Source organism: Somniosus microcephalus, chromosome 1, assembly GCF_052327205.1.
Source record: "Somniosus microcephalus isolate GS21.2 chromosome 1, FLI_Smic_1.0, whole genome shotgun sequence".
In the NCBI taxonomy this organism is placed as follows: Eukaryota; Metazoa; Chordata; class Chondrichthyes; order Squaliformes; family Somniosidae; genus Somniosus; species Somniosus microcephalus.
Window position 1 is genome coordinate 447,042,886 of NC_140987.1, and position 14,720 is coordinate 447,057,605.

General features: G+C 43.8%; 1 protein-coding gene across 8 annotated transcripts in view; it reads right to left on the minus strand.

Annotated features, from left to right (window-relative positions):
- fmr1 (fragile X messenger ribonucleoprotein 1) overlaps positions 1-14,720 on the minus strand; it is an 80,639-nt gene that overhangs the window by 21,549 nt on the left and 44,370 nt on the right. For all 8 annotated transcript variants that reach the window (XM_086002021.1, XM_086002011.1, XM_086002002.1 and 5 more), the window contains 2 exons: positions 10,885-10,963; positions 10,681-10,790 (listed from right to left, as the gene is read on the minus strand). In XM_086002021.1, coding sequence (XP_085858147.1) covers positions 10,681-10,790; positions 10,885-10,963 — 189 coding nt within the window. The remainder of the gene's footprint in view (positions 1-10,680; positions 10,791-10,884; positions 10,964-14,720) is intronic.

The following is a 14,720-nucleotide window of genomic DNA, read 5'->3' on the forward strand; positions in this document are numbered from 1 at the left end:
CGAACAGACTGTGGCTGGGGTGGGTAGGGTCTTTGATGATGGACCGTGACCTCCGTAAACAGCGTTTCTGGTATATGTGCTCTATGGTCGGTAGCCGGGTGCCGGTAATGCGTTGGGCAGTTTTGACTACCCACTGCAGGGCTTTCCGGTCATGGGAGCTACAGCTGCCGTACCATACCGTGATACAGTTTGTCAGGATGCTCTCTATTGTGCAGCGGTAAAAGTTAGAGAGGATCAGGGGTGACAGGTTACATCCCTTCAGCCTCCTCAGGAAATATAGGCGCTGCTGGGCCTTCTTCACCAGAGAGGAGGTATTGAGGGACCAGGAGAGGTCTTCCGTGATGTGGACTCCGAGGAACTTAAAGCTGTCCACCCTTTCCACCACAGCCCCATTGATGTGGATGGGGGTGTGACTTCTGCCTTTAGACTTCCAGAAGTCCACAATTATTTCTTTGGTTTTCTTGATGTTAAGGGCCAGGTTGTTATCGGCGCACCACTTCACGAGATGCTGGACCTCCTCCCTGTAGGCTGACTCATCGTTGTTGGTGATCTGGCCTACTACCGTGGTATCATCCGCAAACTTGATGATGGTGTTGGAACCATGAACAGCCACACAGTCGTGGGTGAAGAGGGAGTAGAGGAGGGGCCTCAGCACACATCCTTGTGGGGCCCCCGTGTTCAGGGTCAAAGGGGGGGGGGGGAAGGTGTGGTTACCTAATTTGACAGACTGGGGTCTGTTTGTTAGGAAGTCCAGGGTCCAGTTGCAGAGGGAAATGTTCAGGCCAAGAGTTTGGAGTTTGGTGGCCAGCTTGTTGGGGACGATAGTGTTGAATGCTGAGCTGTAGTCTATGAACAGCATTCTGATGTAGGTCTCCTTACCATCTAAGTGATTCAGTGCCGAGTGTAGAGCAGTTGTGATTGCATCCTCCGTTGATCTGTTTGCACGATAGGCAAACTGGTGTTGGTCAAGAGAGGCGGGAACACTGGCTTTGATGTGAGCTAAGACCAGTCTCTCGAAACACTTCATTATGATGGGTGTGAGTGCAACAGGTCGATAGTCGTTCAGGCACGTCACAGCCGTTTGTTTTGGCACAGGAATAATGGTAGCGGTCTTGAAGCATGTAGGGACTACTGCCTGGGCCAATGACAGATTGAAGATGGCGGTGAAGACATCAGCCAGCTGATCAGCACATTCCTTGAGTACCCGTCCAGGGATGCTATCCGGTCCAGCAGCCTTTCGTGTGTTCACTCCGCGTAGAACACCCCTTACGTCGGAGGTCGACAGAGTGAGCACCTGGTCTTCCGGGGGTGGCAAGGCTTTGGTAGCCGGCTCCCTGTTGTCCCTGTCGAAGCGAGCGTAGAAGTTGTTAAGCTCCTCCGGAAGGGAGGCATCGCTAACCGGGGGGCTGGTGTTTTTGCCCTTGTAGTCAGTGATGGACTGGATGCCTTGCCACATGCGCCGGGGGTCCGAGTTGTTGTGGAAGTGATCCTCTATCCGCAGTGTCTGTTTCCTTTTGGCAGTCCTGATACCCTTTTTTAGGTTGGTCCTAGCTGCACTGTAAGCCGCCGCGTCGCCAGATTTAAATGCTGCGTCGCATGCTTTCAACAGTGAGCGGACTTCTCCGTTCATCCAGGGTTTCTGGTTGGGGTATATCCTGATATTTTTATGGGTCGTGACGACCTTGACGCAGCTGTTAATGTAGAATAGCACTGTGGATGCGTATTCCTCGATGTCATTATGGGCAAACATGCCCCAATCAGTGCGTTCGAAGCAATCCTGAAGCTCCGATACTGCCCCCTCTGGCCATACTTTCACTGCTCTCACTGATGTTCTCCCTCTTTTGATGAGCGGTTTGTATGCCGGGGCTAGAAACAGGGAGAGGTGGTCAGACTTCCCAAGGTGGGGGCAGGGAATGGCCTTATAAGCGTCTACAATGCTCGTGTAGACTTGATCCAGTGTGTTCTCCCCTCTTGTGGGGCAGGAAACATTCTGGTGGAATTTTGGTAGTACAGTTTTTAGGTTTATGTGATTGAAGTCCCCTGCGACGATAAAAGCTCCGTCATCCGGACATCCCAAAGAAACTCCCAATGTACAGTGAGCTATTTTCAAAGTGCAATCACTCTGGTTATGTAGGTAAATGTGGCAACCAATTTGCGCACTGCAAGGTGCCACAAGCAAATGAAATAAATGATGTTAATCTGTTTTTGGTCATATTGGTTGAGGAAGGAACTTTGGCCAGGACACCAGAACTCCCTGATCTGCTTTGAATAGCGTCACGGGATCTTTTACGTCTACCTGAACGAGCAGACAGTGCCGCGGTTTAATCTGAATATTGGCACCTCGGACAACGCAGCACTTCATAAGAAATAGGAGCAGGGGTCGGTTATACGAGCCTGTTCCGCCATTCAACAAGATCATGGCTGATCTTCTACCTCAACTCCACCTTCCCGCACTATCCCCATATCCCTTAATTCCTTTCATTCCCAAAAATTTAGCGACCTCAGAGTTTAATATACTCAACGACTGAGCATCCACAGCGTAGAGAATTCCAAAGATTCACAACCCACTGAGTGAAGAAATTTCTCCTCATCTCAGTCCTAAATGGCCAGCCCCTTATTCTGAGACTGTGACCCCCGTGTTCCAGATTCCTCAGTCAGTGGAAACATTTTCTCACCATTAAGCCTGTCAAGCCCCTTAGGAATTTAATATGTTTCAATTAGGTCACCTCTCATTCTTCTAAACTCGAGGGAATATAGGCCTGATCTGCTCAATCTCTCCTCATAGGGAAATCAATCTAGTGAACCTTCGTTGCACTCCCTCCAAGGCAAGTATGTCTTTCCTTAGGTAAGGAGACCAGAATTGTACACAGTACTCTCAGTGTGGCCTCACCAATGTCCTGTATAATTGTAGTAAGACTTCTTTCCTCTAATACTCTAATATCTTTGTAACAAAAGCTAACACACCATTTGCTTTCCTAATTGCTTGCTGTACCTGCATGTTAACTTTCTGTGATTCATGTACAAGGACACCCAGGTCCCTCTGAGTGCAAACATTTCCCAGTCTCTCACCATTCAAAAAATATTCTGCTTTTTTGTTTTTCCTACGAAAGTGGATAATGTCACACTTCCCCACATTGTATTCCATTTGCCGTGTTCTTGCCACTCAGTCAACCTGTCTATATCTACATAAGAAATAGGAGCAGGAATAGGCCACTTGGCTCCTCGAGGCTACTCCGCGATTCAATAAGATCATGGCTGATCTTGGGCTCAAAGCCACTTCCCCACCCGCTCCCCATAGCCCTTCACTCCCTTATCTTACAAAAATGTGTCTATCTCCACCTTAAATGTATTTAATAACCCAGCCTCCATGGAGCAGCTCTCTGGGGCAGAGAATTCCACAGATTTACGACCCTGAGAGAAGAAATTCCGCCTCATCTCAGTTCTAAAAGGGCAACCCTTTATTCTAAAACTGTGCCCCCGCGTTCTACATTTCCCCATGAGGGGAAACATCCTCTCTGCATCTACCTTGTCAAGCCCCCTCAGTATCTTACATGTTTCAATAAGATCACCTCTCATTCTTCTAAATTCCAATGAGTATAGGCCCAACCTGCTCAACCTTTCCTCATAAGTCAATCCCCTCATCTCTGGAATTAACCTAGTGAATCATCTCTGAACTGCCTCCAATGCAAGTATATCCTTCCTTAAATAAGGAGACCAAAACTGTACGCAGTACTCAAGGTGTGGTCTCACCAATACCTTGTACAGTTGTAGCAGGACTTCCCTGCTTTTATATTCCAACCCCTTTGAAATAAAGGCCAACATTCCATTTGCCTTTTTGATTACTTGCTGTACCTGCATGCTAACTTTTTGTGTTTCATGTACAAGGTCCCCCTGAACTGTAGCATTTTGTAATCTCTCTCAATTTAAATAATAATTAGCTTTTTTATTTTTCCTGCCAAAGTGTATAACCTTGCACTTTCCCACATTATACTCCATCTGCCAAAAGTTTGCCCACTCACTTAGCCTGTCTATATCCCTTTGCAGGTTCTTTGAGTCCTCTGCACAACTTGCTTTCCCACCCATCTTTGTATCATCCGCAAACTTGGCTACATTACACTCGGTCCCTTCATCCAAGTCATTAATGTAGATTGTAAATAGTTGAAAGCCCTAGCACTGATCCCTGTGGCACCCCACTAGTTACCGTTTGCCAACCAGAATATGACCCATTTATCCCGACTCTCTGCTTTCTGTTAGTTAGCCAATTCTCTATCCATGCTAATATATTACCCCCAATTCTGTGAGCTCTTATCATATGCAGTAACCTTTTATGTGGCACCTTATCGAATGCCTTCTGGAAATCCAAATACACCACATCCACTGGTTCACCTTTGTCCACCCTGCTCGTTACCTCCTCAAAGAACTCCAGCAAGTTTGTTAAACATGATTTCCCTTTCCTAAAACCATGCTGACTCTGCTTGACTGCATTATGATTTTTCAAATGCCCTGCTGCTGCTTCCTTAATGAAGGACTCCAGCATTTTCCCAACGACAGATGTTAGTCTAACTGGTCTATAGTTTCCTGCTTTCTGTCTCCCTCCTTTCTTAAATAGGTGTGTTACATTTGTGGTTTTCCAATCTGCTGGGGCCTCTCCAAAGTCCAGGGAATTTTGGTATATTGCAACCAATGCATCCACTATCTCTGCAGCCACTTCTTTTAAGACCCTGGGATGCAGGCCATCTGGTCCAGGGGACTTGTCATCTTTTAGTCCCATTATTTTATCAAGTACAATTTCCTTAGTGATAGTGATTCTCTTTCTTTCCCCCCTCCCTGTGGCCCCTTGCTTATCCATTATTGGGATGTTGTTAGTGTCTCTCTGTAGCCTCTTCAGTACTGAACTGAAGTGTCAGCCAAGATGACGTATTCAAGTCCTTCAGTGGAACTTCAACTCTCAAACTTCCAACTCAGAGGCAAAGATGAAAGATTTGTTCATGTTTCAGGCATAGACTCTTAATTAGATTGGTCAGAGGGAAGGGCTTAGGAAACAAGTTCTGGCATCTTGGTGAATGGCTCACCTTGCTGTCAAAAATCCTGGTGTCTTGTGCACTGCCAACTTCGAAATGTGGTGGCGTTCGTTTGACTCGGAAGATTGGCAGCCCTTAACAGCATTCTAGGAATTGCAATGCAGTCTGGTTGCACAGATTTGCAGCGCATTCTTGGAGTTTAGCTTGATAAATAGTTTAGCTCCTTCATTTAGCTGGCAGAGTGATACTTCAGGGAAGCTTCATGAACTCAAACAGTCGGTTTCTTAGAGGAACAGGCCTTCAATGGAAAACGTTGATCCAAGTCATGAAAGGCAACGGCATAGCTAAGAATAATAAATTCCTTGTGAATTTTGTAAGTTTAAGTCTAGAAACCTTACTTTTAGAACAGGTTGCTCAGAATTGCGAGAATGCAAAATGACATCTGAAAAGTTTTTTTTTTTTTTTTTTACAAGAACACTTAATGATTTGATTGGTTTAGCATTTCATTTAAAACTCTTGGTAGGTTTATTGTTGTTGCTTTGTATGATGGTAAAAGCTTATAACGGGATGTTTAGTTTGGCTATCCATTCCTTGGCCTCCTGAGATCTTGAGTTGCGAAATGAGATGCCTCCCACAACAGATCTTAGTGGGCAGGTTGATGTGATGTGTTCCATGGTCTGGGACTCATGGCCACAGTCCCACTTCGGGTCGTCCCTCATCTTCCACTGGTGGAGGTGGCCGCATCATCCGTGCGCTGTGCGGGTTGGGTTGAGCGCTGTCCACTGTCTTTGAGGGAGGTCGAAGCCAGGGACCTCTGCTGTTGGGTCAGTGATGAGGTGTTGGATTATAATCAGCAGCTTTGATACTTACATGTTGGTAGGTTCGTGATATGCTTAGCTGTGATTTTAAACTTTATGAATATGACATCAAAACAAGTGCTCGTGTGACAGACACAGAGTAGATGCTGTGTAATTGTTAAGGTTAATTAAAGCCAATTGACTATGCTTCCCAAATACTGTTTGTTGCTCCGGGAGCTTCTCTGCAGATTGCCAATGATTGCCCTCATATATACGCTACTTGAATATGCACTTGAAGTGCTGAAACCCACAGGGCTACGGACCAAGAGCTGGAAAGTGGGATTAGGCTGGATAGCTCTTTTTCAGCCGGCACTGTGCCATAAATTTCTATGATGTGGAGATGTTGGACTGGGGTGGACAAATGTGAGAAGTCACACAACACCAGGTTATAGTCCAACAGCTTTATTTGAAATCACAAGCTTTCGGAGCGCTGCTCCTTCGTCAGGTGAAGTGGAGAGATGCATATAGGCACAGCATATATAGTCAGAGAACACGGCCAGATGATTACAGGTAATCTTGCCAACTGCCATTTATCACACCTCGGCAGAGAGATAATCACAGAAAACAAAGGTGTGAATGGTGTCCAAACAGGTCAGTCAGGAAAACATTACATCAAAGAACAATGAGGTGGGGTCACAAGGGGTCAGATGTTACAGATGCTGGGGTCTGTATGAAAAACAAAGAACAAACAAAAAAAAAGACAATTTTTTTTTGCTGGAAATCACAGCAGGTCGGGCCGCATCTGTGTAGAGAGAACAAGCCAATGATGACTCGAGTCTGGATGACTCTACGTCAGGTGGGGTTACATGTAGCGTGACATGAATCCAAAATCCCGGTTGAGGCCGTCCTCATGAGTGCGGAACTTGGCTATCAGTTTCTGCTCGACGATTTTACGTTGTCGTGTGTCTCGAAGCCGCCTTGGAGAATGCTTACCCTAAGATCGGAGGCTGAATGTCCTTGACTGCTGAAGTGTTCCCCGACTGGGAGGGAACACTCCTACATGTAACCCCACCTGACGTAGAGTCATCCAGACTCGAGTCGTCGTTAGCTTGTTCTCTCTACACAGATGCGGCCGGACCTGCTGTGATTTCCAGCAAAAAAAATTTTTTTTTCTTTTTATTGTTTTTTGATTGTTTTTTGTTTTTCATACAGACCCCAACATCTGTAACATTTGACCCCTTGTGACCCCACCTCATTGTTCTTTGATGTAATGTTTTCCTGACTGACCTGTTTGGACACCATTCACACCTTTGATTGCTGTGATTATCTCTCTGCCGAGGTGTGATAAAGGGCAGTTAGAAAGATTACCTGTAATCATCTGGCAGTATTCTCTGACTATATAAGCTGTGTCTTTATGCATTTCTCCACTTCACCTGACGAAGGAGCAGCGCTCCGAAAGCTTGTGATTTCAAATAAAGCTGTTGGACTATAACCTGGTGTTGTGTGACTTCTCACATAAATTTCTATGATTCTGTATTTAAAAAAAAAAAAAAATAGTGACGCAAAATTTGTGCACAGAAAAGTGTGACACCAGGTGTGATGTGCACCTTATGCATCATTTAAAAAATTCTGCCTATATCTTATAAATCTTGCATCTGCGCAGATTTCCTGCCTACAAAGACTCGTTTTCTGTTGGCACTTCTCGTCACACTTGTGTCAAATTTTCCCCGCGTCCACATTATGGATGGCAACCCAGTTAGACTTATTGTAATTAAAGGATCTGGCCTGTATTTTACTGTATTTTCATCACAAATTTCTCATTTGAAATCCCCCCACCTAACTGAAATGTCTAATGTCCAAAATAAGGGTTTATTTTTTTTTAAATCACATATTTCGCAATAACTTGATCACATTTATCTACTGAATTGTCCTGTGTCTTTTAATACCTTTAATTAAAATGTTTATTGAAAAGGCCTTAGCCTCTCTGAAAAGTATGGTCTTGGACTTAATGGCCCAGAAATTCGGGTCTCCACGGGTGAGTACACACGGGGTACTCACCCGTAGGCCCAATGGAAGTGTCGGTATTGTGCATGCACTGCGCATGCGCGGGAAACCAGCACTTCCGTTCCCTTGAAAGAAGAGGTTCAGAGGTGGAGCGCGTGCGCCGGAGAGGCAGCTTGTGCGCATCAAACTTACGTTTTTTTCCCAGGTTTTTCCGGGAGGGTAAGTCTCCAGGAGTTACACATATAAAAAGCAGCCGCAAGGCCTGCTTTTAACAAGGTAAGTGGTGAATTAATTAAAATTAAAACATTTTTTCCACAGGTTTATTATTTTTAAATACTTTAAAGAAAGTTTATTTTTAGCCCCGTTAGAAAATGTAATTAATTTTTTCAAAAATTTAAATTATTGTTTAAAATAGTTATTTTATATAATTTAGTTATCTTAAAAATGTGATTATTTGAAGTTTTAGTGATGTTTTGGGGCTTATAGTATTTATGGTTTTGACAGCTCTTCCTGTCAATTTTATGAATGGGCATTCCCTGCTACCATTGGCTCTCCATGGCCCACGTGATCCCAGGGGATGCATCGAACTAACTGCGCCCCTGGGATATGCAAGCACTGCACACCGGCAGTTGGAGCAGGCCCAGGATCGGAATCCCACGGGGGCCCACAGCACAACAACCGGCGCACTAGGTAAGTGCAGGTCGGAGGCTTGCACCCGCGGGAAGCCCCCGACCCGAATTTCTGGGCCACTATTTGCTGTTGTGATGAATTTGCTCTGCAGATTCTGAGCATGTGCAGCATACATGATTTCCCAGAATGTATCAGTACCATTGATTAAGCTGTACTGATGGAAATCTTTTCTTTAGCTTCTAACGGTTTCTGCTCAGTTGCTTTTCAAAATTATTTGACGAAAAACTAGAGAACAAATTTCAAAATCTTAAGGCAAAATTTATACCGAGTATTTTTATAAACATGTATGTCTGTGAGTGAGAAAAACTACTAATTACACATCTGTTGCAGCTTGTGTTCTTAAATTTCATTAAGTATATTGACCAGTGAGAGAGAAAAAAGACTTCCTTATGCTAATTTTAGTTCCATTAAAATAAAGTTGCATTTTTAAGCCACCATTTATCTCATCTGCGTTTTGATGAGTTAGAAAAGGCTAACTGGTCACACCTACAAGACAGAGGTTCTAATTTCTAACACCCATGAGACAATAATAGAGAAACAAATAAAGAGACAGTGTTTATTCCTCATTCTAATTTGATTTCTTCAAAACAAAAGCCAAGTTGTCTGGAATGACAAATTCTAGGACCTGGGTCGGATTTGCATAAATTTTGTGGCTAGCAAACTGGGAACCAGTGATTTCACTGCTGAAATAACAAACTCAAAAAGCCATACAACCAGTTTCAACAATCCCCACAGAGCCGCCCATTTAGGTCCCACATTATTATTGATTGGTTACTTGTTCTTGCTGGTTCAAGAGTGAAAGCCTTAGGAAAAAATAAAAAGAGGGTTTGTATGGTTTTCTGTTGGTTACTTTTCCGGCATTGGCTTTGTTTATTTAGTTAATTCGATATTTAATTGGTAACTTGATAGAAAAGTAGTTATTTGAGCCATTTATGATTGTTTTGCTCTATGGACACGTGATGCTTTGGAAGGGTGACCTCTAAGGCGTGACACTTGAGATGTGATGCCTCTGGGTCCACATTTCCAGGCGCGATACCTTTCTAAGGTGTGACGTGATGAATGCGTGCCAACTCAAGCCTGGAAAATCTCCCATGGCACTGCTCAGATTGCGCTGCTTTGTAAGGACAGGAACATTGTGCCATGTAAAATATAATGCATTAATCTTCTGCTTCAAGTGTAGGTGTACGTGTCTAAGGATGCAAAATCTAATTGCTGTTAAGTAAATACTGGGCGAGTTCATACAAGTCAATTAAGAGACTGCAGACATTCCAGCACTGATATTTGGTGGGCATACTTTGTTTCTTCATGGTTTAAGTTTTAGCTAGAAATTTCAATTTACCAAAGATGTGTCGCAGAGGAAAAATGTTCACTGGAGGTTTGTTTAAAAAAAATATCACTAGGGTATTTCCTGTGGCATTGTGGCAGTAATTAGGTGTGCTGTTTTAGAACGATAGGGGTGTTATGCCATGGACAATGATTTCTGACAACCAGAAAAGTCAAACTCTGATGTGGTATTCTGCAATTTTTATTGGTGTTTGAGATCGAATTCCACAACTCCTTTCATTTTTCTGAGAAACCTGTATGAGTAGCCTTGATTATTATGTGTATTTAATCTTTATTTCACCTTTAAAAAAAAAATCAGACACTCAGAAGATGGTAGGCAACAAGTAGAAGATTGGAGACAGGTATGTTGACTTTAGCAATACCTGACGTACTCAGTAGCAGATGTACGGTGCTGGGCTTTGATAGCATTGGGGAGTGGTGCTGGATTTCGCAGTTCTACGATGGGGAGACCTGGGGCTTGGTAATAACCAGGGAGTGGAAGGTGGGGTTTGAGTTACTGGAAAATGTGGGGCTTAGTTTACCAGATGATTCCTGGGGTTTAACAGCAGCGTGGTGGAATGGAAATTAGCCGCAGGATGGGCAGCACTGGCGAAGGCGCTAGGCTCCGAAGCACTGAAAGGGGTGGTCCTCAAGTGCATCAGATCCCGGGGGGGTGGGGCATATCTAGGGGGACTGGTAGCTGGAGGACAAGGATGGTACATTTGAATTAATTAGAATTCTGTAGGACTTGGACTAGTGTATCATACTTGGATCAGATACATTTTCCTCAATAGCAAGCTGCAGTATACCATACATCGAACTATCATAACAAAAGCACAACACACCTCTTCCCGTGGAATCTTTTTATCACCGTCTCCTTCAATTCTCACTCGGACAACTCCAGATTTGTCTACAATTTCTTGTATGAGCTTCCCGTTTTTGCCTATTACTTTTCCTGGTAAAGGAATGGATTACAGATATTCAGTTCCATTTTATAAGTTCAACAATAAATAATATTTACTCAAGGGCATTTCTTATGATGGGCTTACCTACTAGATTCCTCGGTACTTGTACAGAGTCTTCTGTAAACTCGAGATAATTCCTGGCCTGCTTGACTGCCTCCTGGTCCTATAAATCAGATTGATATTAAAGGAAGACTGTCGCCTGGAGAAAACATTAATTTCAACTAAATTAATGATATTAATGTTACCATTTCTGTATAGTTATACTGCAATGCTACTTGTACTGGGTTTTTTTTGTTGCCAATTTTCTCCCTTCTCCTCTACTGAAAGCATCGATTCCTTGTTGTGTAAGGTGCTCGGGGTCACCTTCCATTACCTTGCTTAAGGAGAGACATGTAGGCAGACATGGAAATTATACAACCTCACAAAACTATTTGAAAATGGGAAATACTCATGCAGATAGCGAAGGCAAGTTACCTACCTTGAAGGGGCTTCCTCATTTTTCAAATGAAACCATCTTCCACATGATAAAGGAGCAAGCCCCAGTGGGAAGATCAACACGAATAAAGTACCTTTAAGACAGTTTTGACGTCAAGGACGTTATGATGTCAACACTCTCCCTTCCTGTGCTGTTTAAAGGTGAATCAGCTCTTTCCCAGAGGAGGAAGATAAAAATATATTAAACTTAACTATGTACAGATATAAATATAGGAGAGGGATTAAGGGCAGCGTGGCGTCACTACATGGGGAGCGCTTTCATTCACAGAACAGGGGAGACCTTACAAGATTGGAAAAACTCCCTCTCTTCCTCCACATAGCATACGATTCTAAACCAGCCACACTAAGAGGGGTGAAAATAGCAAGACTTTCTGATCTAGACAAAACTCCTGCAATCAAAACACAATCACTAAGTTGTAAATCGCCCTTAGGTGAAATATCCATAATGAAGAATTAGGTGCAAGAAAGTACTGAATCTCCAAATATTGTTCACAAACTCATTAGATTAACAAATTCAAGACCTAATGGAATAATACTTGTTATCCAAATGTTTCACACCTACTAGAGTTTAGCCAAATAAAATATATTAATTCAACCGTTTGTCCAGTACCTTCCGATGAGACTACAGCCCCTGTGCACACGTCCCAAAAAGGCTACATTTATAAACTGAAAATGTAAAAGGATAAAGACATTTCAGTATCTACAAAATGGTATACAGGTAGACTATCCTTTATCCGAACTACCGAAAACCTCTGAAAACCGAAAGTTTTTTCGTTAAGCGTAAGTCGTGCGCACGACATGACCCGAGTGGCGCAAAACATGACAGGAGTGGTCCTCCGGGGCCCAGAACAAGAATTCCTGCAGATTGTCGACACGCCGGCCTTTGCTCTCGATGTTAAGTGTGACTGAGGGAGCTCTGCCTTTCCCTGTGAGCAGGGCAGAGGGTCACAGAGTTCCCTACTGGGTAGGAGATTGCAGGCCGAGCCGGGCAGTGTGAAGGAGGTACCGGGAGAGTGAACCCAACAATACAGCGGCCCGTCCGATAGCTGCAGCGGCCCGTCCGATATAATTTGTTCTCCCCCCACCCCCCCCCCTCCGCCGACCTGATTTGCGGACCAGCTTAGCGTAGGAGTCAGCCGATATCCGGCTTTCCCACAACTGGCGGCGGCAGTCGAGCCCCAGACCCCCGCTAAGTCAAGGAATTCAGAGAAGCAGGAAGGGGAATGAGACACGGAACAGTCGCAAGAGGTAGCCTGAACTTTTAAAATTTATATTAAATACAAATACTAATTACCAAATTAATTTAATGTTCAGAGTTTCCCAGTCTGAAATAATAGCTTCTGAAATCCGAAAATTTCCGAAAACCGAAACACAGCTGGTCCCAAGGTTTTCGGATAAGGGATAGTCAACCTGTATATACTCCATTGCCAATTCATGCAGAGATGGGTAAACAGTAACTTTCTGTTGGAGACTAGCTTAGGTGGGAACCTGAAACAAAGCATATTCACTGCAAATACAGCAGAGCTCACCAACCAAAACTGCCTGTAGTTTATCAACACTCTTAAGATCAAGGCAACTAGGATCAATGTTCCCGCGAAGCTGCACGCGTGCGTAGCCGCGCAGTAATCTGCAAGGTCCCGTGCAGGCCGCTCAAGCGCTTTTCCATTTGAAATACTGCGCATGCGCAGAAATTTAAAGGGACCGACAATTGAAATAAACAGGCTGCGAACAACAAAGACAATTCAGAGGGAACATTGACTAGGATCATACTTCTCCACACAAGTAACTTCAATTTACAAGAGCACAATGGTTTGAATGGAGGAATACACAAAATCACGAGCCAAGTTTAATCCAACAGGGAATCAGAGAGAATTGAGTTTCAATGCTCTTTTCAGGAAAGATCCAGAGACTATTCATCAAGGGAAGCAATATTAAACGCTGCATTAAAAAAACAAACTATAAAGGTTGCAGTATGCGCCCTGACAAAAATGAGTTCCGAAAAACTGGATCAACAATGTTCAACAGCAAGATACTGAAGAAGTCACCAATACAAACACAAAATCAACCACTGGGGAGATCACTTGTTTGTGTGCATAGTTTTTAAAATCCCCCCCCCCCTCCCATTTCTCTTTTCCCTCCCCCCTAATTTATATGTTGCATCACAAATAACTGGGAAAATCTACTGGCCTCAATGTGCACATCCCAGGCGATTTACTTACATCATTGAAGTAAAAATGTATTGGCACACAGGAAAAACAAACAACGGACAAAAAAGACAAATAAAAGACTTGCATTTATATAGTGCCTCATCACATCCCTCTGAAACATGTCAAGGTAGTGGGAGTGTTGTAGGCAACACTGTCGCCATTTTGGATTCCACAACAGCAATGGGATAAATGATCAAGTTTTTGGCAGTGCTGACTGAATGTTAGCTAAGACACCAGAGGAACCCCCTGCCTGTTTTTAAAATACAGGAAACTTTGTGCTATCCGGCACCGACGGGACCGAGCTGTTGCTGTCCCATCAAAACTGCTGGACAAACCAGCGCTAATGTTGAAACATACGGAGATTTTGAGCTCCGTATCTGGCAACAAACCCTGCTTCTAAACAGTCGGCCATACCTTGCAAGCGTCTCTGCAGCTTAGTAACAGCTTCAGCGAGACCTTGCAGAGCTTGACTGTTGAGAGAAAAAAGCAACAAAAAGAAAAAAAACCTAACGAAACGGCTCCTGATTTTTCCCAGTGGCTCGAGCATTCCGGACAGTTAACCTCCGGATAAACCAAAGTTTCCTGTAGTACCACAGAATCTTCAACATCTACCTGAACAGGCAAGACCAGATCTTAGTTGCATGCTTCATTGGATGGGCAGCACCTCTGATAATGCAGCACTCAACCAGCCCTACACTGATGTGACAACCTAGATTAGGTGCTCAAATCCTGGAATGGGGCTTAAACCCACAACCTTCTGGCTCAGAGGCAAGAGTGCTACCAATTTAGCCAATGATACTTGCCTTTTATTCATTGTGTATAATGTACAGCAACATGAGATTGAAGGGCAATTTTTCTCACAATGTGCCAATGATGGAAGAATTTAAAGTTTTATCTGGTGCCTGCTCATATTCACATTGTCATGACCAGGGAAGAAATGAAATCAGTAACCTGAAGCTTAGCTAGAGAAACAATTAGTCCTAACCAATGTTCCCTTTAATCTGCGCGGCCACACAGCGCCCTGGACCTCCCGTGCAGCTGACTTATCAACAGGAAAAACCACGCATGCGTGGAATTTTGAATGGGTTGCGCAGTCCCTTAAAGGGTCGCGCACCCCCAAAAAAATTAACAGGAACATTGGTCCTAACTGAACCAAACTGCAATATCTTTTGTTACATTATCTCTTTTCTAGTCAGGCCTAGTGCTTTCACATTTTTC